This window comes from Tachypleus tridentatus, chromosome 8 (genome assembly GCF_004210375.1).
Source record: "Tachypleus tridentatus isolate NWPU-2018 chromosome 8, ASM421037v1, whole genome shotgun sequence".
NCBI lineage: Eukaryota > Metazoa > Arthropoda > Merostomata > Xiphosura > Limulidae > Tachypleus > Tachypleus tridentatus.
Window position 1 is genome coordinate 103118506 of NC_134832.1, and position 16539 is coordinate 103135044.

Consider the following 16539-nt stretch of genomic DNA (forward strand, 5'->3'; position numbering starts at 1 on the left):
ATATATTGAGGGTGAAATAGTGGTTGAGTACATTATACTAAAACAATTATGAAACCACGTCGCTAAATTCCATGTCGCCACGTGTTGTTATGCTCTATCTGACGGCCTTACATCTTGACAATAGCTTTGCAGCGCAAGCTCAATTGCTAAACGCTTTGTCGTTAGGAAACTATAACAAACGCATACTATTAATCCTTATCTTGGTTCCATGCACCACTTAGTATTTGGGCACGGCGTCTTTCCTACGCATATTTCAAGAGTCCAATTGAAAAAAAAAAAAATGAATAAACGCTGCGTCTGATAACTTTACAAGTATATTTCAAGATGTTTTTTTTTTTTTTTGGATTTCGCGCAAAGCTACTCGAGGGCTATCACTTTACTCCAAAGCCATATATTATATATTTTATAGAACATTGGACACTAATAACATTAGTGAAGTCCGACAAAGTTGAAAGACGAAATGATACAGTGATACCAATATATAACTAAAGCACTAACTAAAACCTTAAGAAACGATTTCAAAAAAACTATAAAAGAGGAGAGGAGGGAATGACAAAAGTTGACAATTGGGTTATTAACGAACTACTGACTTATTCAGAAGTTACTATCTCGCACTGTTTAATACTGTCACTAGTCCGGAACTTGTCTAACGTGTAGCACAGAAACAGGTAACGAACGATGCAGAATGTTCTGTTCTCTCTCTCTCTCTCTCTCTCTCTCTTTATAACTCAGGTAACAGTTTGAAAATTAAACTATCTTGAGCAAAGCTATAAACAAGTTGTTTGCTTTGCTGAATGCATTTAGAACAGCCCAGAAACTGGAAGTTGTTCTATTAATTTAACAACCCCGAGAATGATTATAAGAAAATTGATTCTCCATTTTACAATATTATAGCAGTTCAATAATTTATATTATTCACCTCTTGTATAGGAAAGATAGTCCAGTTGTGTTAAGCAACAAGATTTAGAAATGTTCAACTGTCTTCACAATGGTTCACAAGTTACTCTATCCTGTGCTTATTTATTGACAAAACAACCATAAGGTGCGCTGTCCTCTAAGTAAGAGTAGAGATAACCCTGACATTGTTCTCGGAACTCTTAAAAACTGAAGTGAACTTAGTGTATCAATGCAATTTCCTACGCTTATCTTCAAAGCTCTGTTAATTCGACAACATAGTAATGTATGTAATTCGTCAAAAATTATTATATAAACAATTTATAAAGCAAAATATCCAAGTTTCGAACGAACTATGAAAACTATTAATTGACCAATATCTATTTATGTGTTGCTGTGATAACGAAAACGGTTGGAATAGTAAAAAATATTTAATATATTACTAACTGTTGTTCTTTTACTTTATAATTTAATTTAAACATTGAAACGTTTTTCGACAAAACGTCAGCTAACACATACGTTGACGAACAAATATTTTTACAGTAAACAATGTACTAAAACAATCCTAAACTCGTCTTTACAGTACTTAATGCCTTACTCCATATTCTTAAACTCGCTTTTACATAATTCATATTTACAAAAACTAACATTATAGTAACGGTAACGTATACAACAGAATTTACCATTGAATATCACAGAACTACTGATAATTACCTGTTAGTTAAAAGAGGTTGTCATCTATTTTAAGTCAACCAAAACCTACACAGTATTATCAGTTTTTCAAGGATTTTCCTGAATTTCCTCATGTGACGTCAACTCTTAAAAACCATCAACAAAGCAGTGTGCCCTCAACTATTTCGGTTTCGTACGTTGGCTCTAATGAAGGAAATCGTTTAAGCACAGTTCCTAGCCTGCAGAAGTCGGAGAGAGCAAGAAGGCTGCTAGACAACTTGGCGCCACTACTACGCAGTCGCTGCTAGAACTCTAACGACTCAGAAGTGCAGTGTGGCTCAAAGAGGAATTGTTCAAGTTGACAGAAAGGTGGGGTGTAAAGAAAGCTAGACGTCTGACATATTCTGAATAAGTTGTGGAATTTATATGCAATCACACTTATATTGTTTTTAATTAGCGAATGCAATATTCTAAAAACGTATCACATCATGATTTATATACATATTATAAATGTAATTACAAGATACCACCAGATATTACATTATCAAAAACTAGCTAGAATACCCAAAGGTTATGAAAATTCATAATTAAAAGTTATCGTAGGACATGAAAACTTTCTTCCCTTACACATAATTGTGAAAAACAAACCGCCCATAAAAAACCGCAAAACAAGAAATGTGTAACCGTAAGTTTGGAACTATCTTTACATGGACTCAGACTTTCATGCCAAATTTTGGTGAAGATCCATCGACAGAGGCGAAGTAGGGGTAAAAAACAAAACAAAAAAACAACAACTGCAAAGACACTCGTACAAATCTTAAGTTTTCAATTTTGCTGTTTATTTCTACCTGGACTTAATGAACATCTGTACCAATTTTGGTGAAGATCCATCCACACGCTGCAAAGTATTTACATGAGCATACAACAGACAGTACTATTATATTTATATAGATACATTTACAACATACGTTTGCTCCTGAATGTTGGCACAGCGTAATTTTAACAAAAATTAATCGATAATGGTGTGCTTGTATATAAATCACACACACACACACACACACACACACACACATATATATATATATATATTAGTTACCTGAATTATTGTTTCACGTACTAAACATGTTTAACATAGCAAAAACTATGTTCCATAGCTATAGTAGCTAATATAGTATACTGTTGTCTCACAGATTATCCTACAATTCAATAGAATATAGTTACCTGCAACACTGATTCACATGATGTGTGATATATCCTTACCCGAAACAGATTATTTCAGATTGCATATAATGTGATACACAGCTGTATATCACATTACTTACCACATGCTAACCATCTGTTACAGACAGCTATCTGAAACAGGATTTCATATGATAGGTAACGTAATATATAGTATCTGAAACATGTAATGCAATAAAATGTTATCTGAAACACAAGAGACAAAACTCCGTTTCGGATAATTATGACTTACGTGGTAGAAAATGCGATACATTCATAGTTTTCTGAAACAGATTATTTCCCATGGATGTTTTCATGTCGTTAAAGATTACATGGAGAGGAAACTCACAATGACGTGATCATGTTAATACATGAAAAAATCTTGGAGGCATTGCGAAGATATTCCACAGAATACAATTAAACAAAAAGGTACACGAAATTTCCAAGATCATGAAACTGACTTTATCAGCGACGTCCACTTTTCGTTGATTATCGTGTTAAAGAGTGTAAAGTTCGGTGTGTTAACGTAAAATTATGAAATCTTGTAACACTTAATGACTATAGAAAAGTGTTAGAGTGGAAACGAATCATTCAATATGTTAATAAGAATGTTTTGTCACACCAAACATGCTCGCCCTTTCAGCCGTGGGGGCGTTATAACGTGACTGTCAATACCACTATTCGTTGATAAAAGTAGCCCAAATGTAGGCGGTGGGTAGTGTTCACTAGCTGCCTTCCCTCTAGTATTACACTGTTAAATTAGGGATGGCTAACGCAGAAAGCCATCGTGAAGCTTTGCGCGAAAAAAGAGCAAAATAAACACGTTTTGTCAAACATAACATATTGGAAATTTTCAAATTACTAAATATTAATGTTGAAATAACTGTGACCGACTTAGCTTAAACTTCTGCGATTTTTAAACCAGCTGAAATAGGAAAAATAAATAAATAACGATTACAATCCAAACCAGTAAAGTAGGAAGTTAAATAAACTTAGGGTAATAGACAGTTACGTCATTTTAAACGTAAATATTTTCGTTATCGCGAGTTGTAATGGTTTAGCGTGAAAGTCAAACAAATCTCTCAACGCGATAACTATACGAGGTTCAGCCAAATAGAAACATGAAACCCAATTTTGTTCACAGCTCATAAATTTAAATTTCTTTAAGCTCCTTATCAGATATGTGTTCACTGATGTCCCTCGTGCGGTGATGTACTACTAGGTGCTCGTGACTCACGATTTATTGCGCATTTACGACTACGTCGATTTCGTACGGTCTACGATAAACATCAATATTTTAGTTATTACTAAGAATAATATCTTCTTAACGAAAACAATACATACGTTCTTGTTTTTACTGGCATGGGTTAAGCAATCCCTAATGTTTGCCTGCTACTCATGCAACAAAAGGTTTCGAATAAAGCACGTGAATTTTAACGAAAACAACTAGGAATGTAAAGTATTTGGTATTTTAAGAGTAAACACGATATTCCTTGCGCCGTGATAACTACATAATAAAGAAGGGAGGTAGAATATGTTATGATAATTCATATGTACATCCTGTATAAATACAACACTGACGACCAAAACAAAATCATACGTTTAACCAGAAGATAATGGTTATATCCTGGATAAGCTTCAATATCGTTTAACCTACAATAAAAAAGAAGCAAGTCCAGTATTTAAATTTACTAGTGTAAAATAAAGGGTGTTACGGTGGTTTACATCTTCATGTATTCAGTACAAGATACATGAAGTTTAATCCAGAAACTTCCCTCACAAAATCCATGAACGAATGCAATCCTTAAACTTTCACCAACAGATAGGTACATTTTAATCTTCTAGTAAGTTCTAAATGTTCAGGATTTTTGTGCTATGATTAATACTTTAAAATATTCAGATTAAGTTTCCAACTCTCAATATTTGTTTCCTATTTACAAAGGAAACATTTCGTAATTTACGTGTCACGGTACTGCAGTGGATGTTCTAAATTCAAATTGAATTCTGAAACTAGTTTAGAATGTGCATATTCTGAAAGAGATACATTTTCCACTGAAAATGACTCAACCGAGACACTGTATTAATATAGTGCGGTGAAGCCGAAACATCTGGAGCCAGGTTAATAACTTTCTTGGTCTGGTGGTTGACTTAAAATCATTAACGTTACCAATCTCTAGCTAGATACGTCTTCTCCTGTTCATAATTACTGCATATCTTAATGTTTTATGCACATATGAACTGTCTGGTAACTTGTATAGATACATACATGTAGGTAAGCACGAACACGGACATAAGGAATGAAAATGACCGAGATCGAATTTCCATCTTGCTTACGTCAGTTTAGTTTTTGATCTTCAACTAATTGGGGAATATACTAAATAAAGACGAAACTATCTTAACACTACAATCGAAAATCTATTTCTAAGAGATTAAGAAACACAGCAATACGACTGATTACATCAGTAACTTTACCCAATTTGTGAAGCAGCTTGAAACGATGTTACATATGGCGCGCCATCAGATGTCGTTGTTATTACTATTATATACACTTCGACATAGATACTGTTGCATGTTAAAAATGCCAAAATAACTTACGATACTACTTAAACCAAGCCTGTAGACATTCAAAATACTTTATGCTTACAATGCATGAAGTGTCCTCATCAAATAATAGAAGTACAAAAATATATTTCCCCTCCTCCTCAAAAAACACAAAACAGGTTAGTTTATCAAATATTTATAAGTCAATTTCCTTATACTGTGCACGAGGGTTGGCCCTTAAGCTCTGGATTTCGGAACTGTTTACCCTGGGTTCGAATCTGTGCAATACCAAAAAATATTCACTTCCCTTTACGTTGTGGATGCGTTATAAGTGTGACGGTCAATCCATTAGAATGCATAGGGAAGGACAGATTGCTGCTAACTACCTTATCTCTGGACGGTAATTCAAAATTAGGGAAAACGACAGAACGCTTTAGTTGCTTGACCATAAATATATATATTTTTTTATATTCTTGGATATTCACATCAAAACGGCGTAGCTAAGAAATAATAATAACCGAAGCAAACACAAAGGTTAAAAAGTCAATGTTTGGTTTTGTTTAGAGCAGTTTTTTTTGTTTTTACAGTCAGTGTCTCCGACTTATTAGCTTTAAACAAACAGCACACAATCCACTTGTGTTAAAATAATATATTCAAAACAAGTCAAACGTATCTACAAAAAAAGAAAATTTTATTACCCCATTGGTTACCACTGATGAATCTCGAACTTTAAATAATTCTTTTTCGTTAAAAGTCCACACACCCTAGTTCAGTTACACCCTTTGATAAAACAAACTATGCTTCTCTATATCTGTTATTACAATACAAGCTATGAAAACCACTTTAGAAATCGCCAATTATAGATTACTGCACCTTTATTTCACAAACGTAGTGTATCTGCACATATTTGTAAGACTGGACAGAAAAATCTAGAAATAGCAACAATATTATACATAACCAGAAGCTTTGAGTAAGATGACATTAACGGTATAAAAAAAAAAGCCTAATACAAAAATTAAACTGTCTGTACAATGCAGAGTTACCTAACAAAACTTGTAAAATTGTATTTCAAAGTACTTGACTTTTAACACTCTTGTTATCAAAACTAAGTAACAATTAAATATTAAATCACTAAATATACTAGCTCTTAGACTAAATAGTCTTGTATATCTAGTCAGAAACTTGCACCTGATATGCTAAAATATCGAATATTGTTACACTGACATATTTCAAAAATAGTGCAATGTGTTTGATTAAAAATAAATTATTTTAACACATTTAATTACTCAGTTTATACAAAAAAAAACTAAATCTTAATAAAAGAAATTCCAGACAATACACTTTCTTACGCGACAGTTTGAACCGAAAAAGTTTCATATAACAAAATTCTATCTACTAACGTTTTATTTTTCAGGTGATGTTTTCCAATAGCATCTCCTTATATACTTTTTACTCATTTTAACACTATGCCTCCTTCAGTCTATTTGTAGCTCCGCTAACACAAATACATTTTGTCAATAAAAATAATATTAGATGAGTAAGTGGAAACACCCGTTCAGAATGTCGGGTGTAGAATATGTAGAAAATTTTATACATATATATTTTCTCTATTTTTATTCGATCACAGCATAATGCATAACATGTAGTCACGTAAGCACTATGGAAGTTACCTAAATGCCAGAGGCTATATTTATATAACCCTTATCTACAGCTGTTAACTCATGTCGTCTATTTGTCTGTGAACTCCATCCACATTTTTGGAACTAGTAGGGACAAACTCGGCAGGCGGACTCATGGGGAGGGTCTTATCTGTAGACCCTCCACCAGCGATGACAAATACATACCTGGAAGGTCAGCAAGACATTATAGAATTTACATGTAGGGTTCTGTATAACTAAATGAAACTAATTTGGTATCGAGTTTTGTATTCCTGGCCTTCTTCTGGATTCTACGGAGTACCATGTTTGAAACTATTCGTACACCCCACTGACAAATGTAGCAAACATGCAGGGCAGGACTGGTTGCAGCAAATGACTACAGTTTTCCCAAACACCCAGATCGAATAATAATAATAAAATGACGTCTCATCGACTTATAACACATATTACAATACCGATTTTTAGTAATTTCATATAAAAAAAACTTATTATTTTGTAGTTTTCCATTAATGTGTTCTTACAGCCTACTCTATCGTGCATATTTGCTGGGCCATGTAACAAAAATAAAGGTATTGGTGACGATTTTTTTTATCTATTACAAATATTATAATTTGTGTGTTCCTCAAACAGTAGTCAGTAAATAGTATTAAACGATACTTAAATCACTATGAAGTTCGGTTCTGAGGCTTCACCCTCTATAGTACTTGTCTTTGGTCACCCTCGTCCTTAATCCGACTCTGCACACGCGTTCAGGTACCAAGGGCAAGTGTTCTGAACTAGTTTATTTTCGGGTATGGACCCTCAAGGGGTAGCTTTAAAAATATCTGGGGGATAACGGAGAAACTTGACTGGACAGTGGTGGAGTCTGTGAATCATTAAATGGTCTTTGAACTCAACGTGGAAATGCGGGAAGTTTATGGTAGTTCTATAATGCAGCTAATTCTCATAGAATACAAGGGACAAGTATTATTATACACCTGTTAAACAATAAAATAGTGTACAGTATATTCTAGTCAGCTCTAACTACTAAGAAAATTAAAAGATCTATAACGTTATTACCTCTATCCCTCTACATAAACCTACCTGAACCTAAACCTGACTCTCCTACACTCTCCTCGAAATCATTTAGCAAGTTGGGTTCAGATGAAACAGTTCTGATGACGTTCGCACGTTCTTTTTCTCGATACACTGATATTTGCGTCACTGAAGATATCCGGAATTTAACTATTGTAGCGGTGAACATTATCAAACATGAATTCAAGTGACAAAGTAACCAACCACTAGAAGCTCATCAATTATCTTGTAATTACTGTCCAGTTTCAACTACAATTATGATTGGATCACAAACTACGGAAACATTTTGCTTACGATCACCGATTCAATAGTTTAACATTCATATCTGAAATTGTTAACTTCACCAGTAGTAATACTTATTACAGATTGTGTCGATTTTTAAATTAGTAATGTTTTATTACAATCAGAACGCCGAATACAGTTTTCTATCTTGTACTATAATTTAGCACCGGAAATGAAATCGAAGATTTTTCTTGCATAATTTTTCTACTCTACAGTAAGGATAGGAAATTTAATATATTCAACTATTTCACCACACATCTAGATTAATATTATATATATATATATATATAATATAGAAAGAGAGATAACAGCCAACTGAAAAATGGATGGGTCTGAATTTTTTTCTCACAATTCGTTCGTGGATTATAAACAGAATTACTCGTAAAAGACGTGGAATACGACGTAAAATATCATTATGGTTTCCGATTCAGTAAAGTATCCACACTAACAATCGCCTGAACATTTCTGCGTTGAGTCTACGATAGTGACTTCCATTTTAACGTGAAACGTGACCGACATAGCTGTTCGAAGGAACATCCTAGTTGTCAGTAGGAATACAGTTCTCGTTCTTCAACCATATAGATTTCACCTTGATACACACAAACACACAAGTAAGGGCTACGTAGTTCGGCTCAGAACTGATAAATACGTAAAACAAAAATATTTCTCATCGCAGTAACACACTTAAAAGTTATAACGACAAAAGTAGGTCAGTTGATACTCGGAAGAAAGATGTTGACAGCAAATTGTGGTGCGGCACACAAGCTTAAAACTAAAACTAGTCCTTTTTTTATTTATAAAGTGGCTTGGTAAAGTTCAAAAACAGATTCAAAAGTTTCATTATAGGAATAAAATACATACTGCCCTTTGTCATCCTTCAGCATCACAAAAACATCCATTTCAGCCACTGCATCATACCTCCCAACTCCACGCTCCCGTTGCCATGACAACAACTGCCTACGCAGAAAGATAAGCGAATTCATTTCTCGGGTCCAACAAAGAGTTCAGTCCCCAACCGACGCTGTTGTGTTTATAACTCGATTATAATGAGTCGATATGTAAGCTCTCGTCAATAAAAGATAAGTTTACATTAAAACAATTTTTATGTATACAGATATAATGGAATCCAGACACAGAGGTCGCTTTTTTGTTCACTAAACTGAGATCTCAGGACCAATACTATACAGGCAAGCCAGAATCGAATCGATACTGTTATTGTGTGTACGAGTTTATGCTCACGCATGGGAAAGAGCCCCGAATCCCCGCAAGCTTTTGTTAATTCAAGCCAAATTGGCCAACCCCTCCATAGCATAGTAGGTGTCTCGCAATAGAAAGTGATAAAAATGCTCTCATTCAAAAAATAATAATAGTTTTACGACAACGCCCGAGCGCACTGAACAAATAGCACGCTAAGCTGCGTCACCAATAACAGTTATGTGACTTAGGCTTGCTTATCAAAATGTTCGAATACCAAATTATCTGTCACTTACAGCGTTACGCCAATATTAAAAAAGAAAAGAAGATAGCAATACTTTTATCTTAACCACTTGCTTTGTTCATGGTAGTTATTATATTAATATAAAAACAAGTTTACTCTTCAAATAACTTTAAATTATTCTAAACAGGACATGCGATGAGATTTGTAAACAGCGACAAAAGCGGGAATATCACATGCAACGATTTATTTTTTCTTGTTACTGTTCGTTGAAAGGTTGTACTTGGGATATTTTCACCAGTAAAGTTATTCAGTTCTTAAATTCCGTAAGTTCCAACACAAAAACTTTCTTAACGTTTTGTTGTACTTTTAAAGTTTACGGCAATTATTTCTTGTAAATGTGTCACCTATAAAATTTGATTAGTGTATCGTAGACTCTTAAGTTATATTAAAATATCCCGCAACAAACAACAAAACAGTCTTGATACATTAAATATACTGACAGACAGTTTTTAATAAGACCTTCCTTAAGAGAAATTTTAGTAATGTTTTTTCTGTTGTTGTTGTTTTTATTTCGGAGACGTGCGCAACGCAAATCTTTTCAAGGGCTATCTACGCTAGCCGCCCCCCTAACCTTGAACCTCCAAACCTGAGCGAAAGCAGCATTTACCGCTAATTCTTGTGGTACTGTAATCGAATAGTGAAAACCGTCATTCTTATAATGCCCCACGACCCGAAAATTCGGTAGGTTTACGTTTTTTGCGCCACCAGGATCCATCGGATCAACATTCCAAGCATTTTCCAAGCATTTTACGCATGACCACCATGTATACAGTATTAATACTTGTAGTAATCTTTAGTGCTAAGAAATATTCATGAACAAAATTATGTTAACCGATTTCGTTATTGTGAATCCAGGAATCTCAAATTATACTTTTGTTGCTAAGCAACATGACAAAACCCATTGTTGCAATGTGCTGTCATCAAAACACACTTGCTTTTCTATATATAAGTTGTTAATCCAACTCATTTTTACCAATAATTACTGTATGAATAGGCCACACATTTATTGCATAAATTATCTTAATTGTGATTTGCTCACAAAGGAATTGACCGAATTTTGACTGCACCTTCCTCTCTCTTTGTCGGCAAAGTTTGATTTCGTAAAATTTATTTGAATTATCTATGAAATGTGAGAGACTAGGTTTGTACTATAGGGTGGGGATACTTGTCCCACCATTTTTTTTTACGGGCTGTACGCTAGTTAAAACATAATTATGAGAAATTATATGAGAAAGTAAAGAATAATACAATAATATATAAACCATACTTTATAAGCTACATTCAGCAACTACGAGGCCTGAAGTCAAATATAAGGCTGCAAAATGACAGATAGAGTCGTGGTTGAGACGCTAATTATATCACCAGATACTTTAGGAACAGCCATTTTGGAGTGAGCGTTAGATTAACTTGCGAACTGTAATTTTGATCAATCCCATTTAACACTAATGAAAATAGCAGAAGACATATTATAAACAAAGGACTCGTATTTAAGAGCCACAGTTAACAGGTGGGTAATAAAATTAACGCACGCAATTGAAAAAATATTATGGTATTCACTTAATATTGATGCATCACAATCACTTGTAAAAATGTCCGACTATTGAGGTTGTAATTGTAGTCTCCTCCCACGTAGAACATTCAACGTTTTAATCATGCTGTATTCAATGTTTATGATACTATTATTTTGAGCTAATAACACAGTAATGTAATTGCGTTTTAACAGTACAACTGAATAACATTTCTCTATAATGGCAACTTAATTCCTGTAACATAAATGTGTATGTTTTCTGGCCGTGTGACGTTCTGCAAGATGTTCTTTCATAAGTTTCCCCAGTGAATAAATCCACGATTCCATTCCCCGTAGTGACATGAGTGAAAATGACCCATTGTTTAGCTTCGCGCTACGACAAACACGAGTACATCAAACAAAACTGAATGTTAATTATACGCTTTCCAACTTTCTTATGTTAATTTAACAAAAAGGTGAATAAAAATAAAGTGCAATTTTTTAAACATGAAAATGCCATCTTCTCTCAAAAATTTGGTAGTATCTTTAAAAAAAAAATAAAAAACTCAACTATTTTACAAATATTTAACTATTTCAGAAGTTACAGTATTCATCCAGGAAGCCTATAGGGGAGATAACATTGTATGATTAACTTGCGGTGACCTCTTTCATCTTTCAGCCACCTGCTTTAAACTGACCAATGAGAACGTGCGCACCTGGGAACCAGCTGTTCGAGCTTAACAATATGACAGACATACCTTCCCTATGAGGTTTATACGGTCAATTGTTCCACCCCACCAACAGTCTAGCACAAAGCTTCACGTTAAGTCAGCGTGTTGCTTCTTGCTAGATAAGAATTACTAAATATTTAAAATTATACTTTTTACATCGCGCCATCTGGTGTTCAGAGAGTCCGCGATCTCATTTCACACGATCGTACCTGAACAAATATTTATAAAACTGCAGCTTCTATGAAAACATATACTCTTTAGTTACAAACAGTCCCCGTGATCAAACAATAGTTTTCACATTCTCATATATTTAATGTTTCTTTTAAACTGTTAATAGGTAAAATAGAAGATTTATTTTGTCGTGTGTTTTTTCACAGTCGCTGTAAACGTAATGTACATTTATGTCTGATTCAATGAAAACAACTATGGTTATCACTTGTCTCACCAATACTTCAGACAAGTGACTCACACACATCCGGTACTGTCTTAAGTCCAAACATAGAATTTTGGGTTGATAAAAGTGATTTACTATTAACCGCCAAGGGTTAACCTTTCACTTTAGTTAGTAAAGAACCTCTGTAATAGGTCTTTGGCTTGAATTTGATGAGAGTTTCATCAAAATTGCATTACATATTTTACGAACCTTAAGACGATTTTAGCATAATATTCAGCACTAATGCGGTCAAGTATCTATACAATAAATACCTGCACAGAACACAGATTTAACCATTTCTTATACTGGCTTCTGAACGTTACTTGTATTAAATATATTACCATTTGAAGTATCAAATTATAATACATGCAAATAATATTAATTTACAACCAAAATGTAAAATATATCTTTATACTACCAACTACAAACAAATAGATATTCATTAGTGTCTGTAATAATACTCCTAAATGATACTTAAACATACTTTCATCGTTACATTTAGTTTCTTCCCGAAATATTTTTTGTATAAGTTTCAATAATTAACTTTTAAAATTAGAACTAGTAAATCAGTAGGATATATCATTCAGCCTTGTTATAGCGTTTTCGATATTTTCTGTTTACGGAACAAAAATGTCTGTAACGCCAGGACAAGCCGGATGGCAAATAACAGTGCATAAACAAAATCGCACGTTGGCTGCGCTAAATAAAGAGCAGTGTACTAATTTGGGGAAGGAAAATGAAGTGACAAAGATCAGCTGAATTAGTTTTAAGAAAATTATTTGGAAACCCAATGTTTAAAAATGTAAACATATATAATTATAAAAAGTTTGACATACCAGCGTACAAATCCTTCTGGCCCGAAGCGTACATACTTTCCCTTAAAGATAGCAGTTTCACACTGAACAGTCAAAGAATGTTTGGCCTAGCCGTCAGTTTTCTAAAAGTTAGTTACCGTGGGTAACCTTGACCTGCTATTGAGACACGTTAGGTTCAAACTCGTTCCCCACCTTGCTTGCTGATGAGCAATCGCTTACTAAGGGGAGGGAGCAATAAGACGAAAGGCACACGACACCCCCACGAAGAAGTGTACTACGATGCGAGACGAAGTCTAATTTAGTCACACGAGGTATGGACACTTATGCAGTTATCAAACTTGTTAAAATCAACCTTTCCTTTCTGGTGACGGTGACAAGCGGTTGCAAAACTACGCCGTCAATAAACACAAAATGGCTGGCTATTAGGTCATAACTAAAACATTCGTCGGTAAAATTTACTAAATAACGTGATAAGATAAAGATATTACTGTGTGTTGAAAATGTCATATCTCCTCATTTACTATACCAGACGTCTTAGAACGATACTGTGCCTCTATATTCCAAAGTCCAACTCTCAAAGCTTATCCGAGTCTGTTGTGTTTTACATCGTTTACTACTAATTTGTATCAGAAACTACCGGATTTAGGTACACTAACTACAACGTCCTAAAACAGTTTAACACATGAGCCATGAAGACTAGAAGTTTCCATTTTTACCACATTCATCACAATAAAGTTGTTTAATATTCGTTTAGCTTCAGGGCCTTGACTTGCTGATAACAAGGAACACTAAAGGATGTAAACCTGTTTAGACTGACTCATCTTTCTACGTCAGTTCGATACAAATAGAGAGCAAACAACCGACTGACTAGTCGATCAGTAGACGAGCAGGAAACGTCAGATGTTAATGTGACACAACTGTACATTGGCGTCTTCGTCTAACATTGTATCTACATTTCAGTCTTTTGACAAACCACAGCTACTTTCTCGAAATTGATCCAGAAAATACACAACTGTAGTTCAACAAGCCTTCTTATAGTGCCCTGCAAGGAGAGTTTGTGTTTTTGTTTTAAATTTCGCGTAAAAGCTACACAATGGCTATCTGCGCTAGCCGTCCCTAATTCAAGCCTAGAAAAAAGGCAGCTAGTCATTACCACCCACTGTCAACTCTTGAACTATTCTTTTACCAAAAAATAGTGGGGTTGTCCCAACGGATGAAAGGGCGAGCACGTTTGGTGTGACAAGGATTCGAATCTCAGATTACGAGCTCAACGCCCTAACCACCTGGCCATGCTGAGCCCGGCAAAGAGAGAGACCGGTTGCTCATAAAATTTTTCGTTTCCCTATCTGTCTACATAACCCAAGTAAACTGTTAAAGCCATTTGTATGACTAAAGCAGTTAAGAACAGGGTGCAGTCAGGGCCACAAGGGAACTGTTACATCATATTCCTACATCTTTTGTTTACAAAACCTAAGGACGGCCGCATGAGTAAACTCATGAACTTATCTCCCAATCATTTAGTCCGATAGATGTTTTTTTTTTTACAGAGGAAAAGTCGTGATACAAGTATATCCTTTTCAATGAGCCTGTATTTATATCGACAGATATTTCACAAAAAATCATTGAAATATTTGATTACCACATGAAAAATTACCACTTGGAAGATCAATGAATAAATAGGAAACTATAGGCCTAACTGAAAAAAAAAAAATTCCTCTCCCCCATTCATAAAAAATAATATCCTATACTTAAGCTATGTTTATATCATTTGCAAACTACAGAAAGCTGTTTGTTTTGATAAAGAGTTACGCACTTCAAGATATTCTGCTCTTCTCCTGTTCATCACAACAATAATTATGTCAGTAAACATTATTTGCAATTATCAGTGGATAAATAAGGTTAATAAATTTGACGATTTGTTTTCTTAATCCCCTATCGTAACTTTGGTAGAATGGTTGGAACAGATAAACTGCATTATTCTTTTCTAGCTATAGTGGAAGTTACAAGTCATTTGTACAGAATTATTAAACAAAGAACGAACAAGATATAAAAAATAGTTAAAGAAAATTATAAAAAAACAGAACAAATAACGAATGACTTAAATCTATAAAATAACAGCAAAGACAAAAACCACGTACACAGATTGAGGTATATTTAATATCCTTCACGAAGTAGTGCATATAAATATCATATATCGCACGCTATAGCATGTCAAATAATTTCTGAGAGAAGTTCTCTCTTAGTAGCATAGTGCTTGTTGAATATCTAACTTTTTCTGCGATTAGTACAAACACCATGTACTACGCAATATAGCATATCTAATACTCTTCCGATTAGTGGTAGAGATAAACATTTATATCACAGATTAAAGGATATCTAATATCCTTCCTGTTAGCAATACAAACAAAACATTTGCTGCATTTAACAATGTTTTATATTCTTCAAACAATCATGTGAGCTGAAGATGTATCCGCCATATTGAATGTGAAATCCTTACATTCCTCTTGGGTGACATAACAAATTTGTCTTGTATCGTTTTATCTGATGGTGCAAGTCATCTCATTGATGTGCATAACTAAGTATAGATACATCGAGACATTGTATAAGCGTAGAATTTTGGATCCGTATCTTATATCAGAGTCAATGTTTAAGTAGCTTTATTGAATCTTGTTTTGTTATTGATTGTTAGAAAGGAATGTTCGATATCCAATATGGCGGCGTTTAATTAAAAAGTTTTGTAACATCAAATTGAAGGAGACCTCAAAGTCGAAGTGTCTGCGTAATACTCTCTTTAACCCCACTCTCAAACTTCTGTATATCAAAAACACATATAATGTATTGGATACACATGTTTGCAGCTCAAACGTTACTTTTCGAAAATAATAAAACTGTCACCGAGGGTTTATAGATCTTGTATGTACAACATTCATAATCTATTTATTCTCTTCTTCCATCTGAGCTAAAGAACAAGTTTAATAATGTGTTCTAAATATTTATAAGAAATTGTATAATGTCCATATAACCATAATTCAATACGGCATTTCAAGAGATGAAATACGTACAAGTTTTGTAGCTAACAAAAAGTAATTTATGTTATTGAAACAATTTAATTTTTATTCTGTCAATCGACCATTCAAAATGTTTGTATATACAAGTTGCGTTGTGAATTAATATTTAAAACAAATAATGATAAAATATTATGTTTTATCAATTTTA

The 16539-nt window shown here is 34.0% G+C and overlaps 1 protein-coding gene across 9 annotated transcripts in view; it reads right to left on the reverse strand.

Moving 5' to 3' along the window:
- The window catches only part of LOC143223091 (kazrin-like), a 167605-nt gene that overhangs the window by 63035 nt on the left and 88031 nt on the right, over positions 1-16539 (reverse strand). For 2 of the 9 annotated variants that reach the window (XM_076450529.1, XM_076450533.1), the window contains exon 1: positions 8067-8609. The exons of 2 other annotated variants lie outside the window; for them this stretch is intronic. In XM_076450529.1, coding sequence (XP_076306644.1) covers positions 8067-8226 — 160 coding nt within the window. In that variant the 5' untranslated portion in view covers positions 8227-8609. Of the gene's footprint in view, positions 1-1608; positions 1810-8066; positions 9179-9200; positions 9613-12102; positions 12153-13344; positions 13786-16539 lie in introns of those variants that run through there. 5 more of the 9 variants (XM_076450532.1, XM_076450537.1, XM_076450534.1 and 2 more) reach the window with 5 other exon arrangements.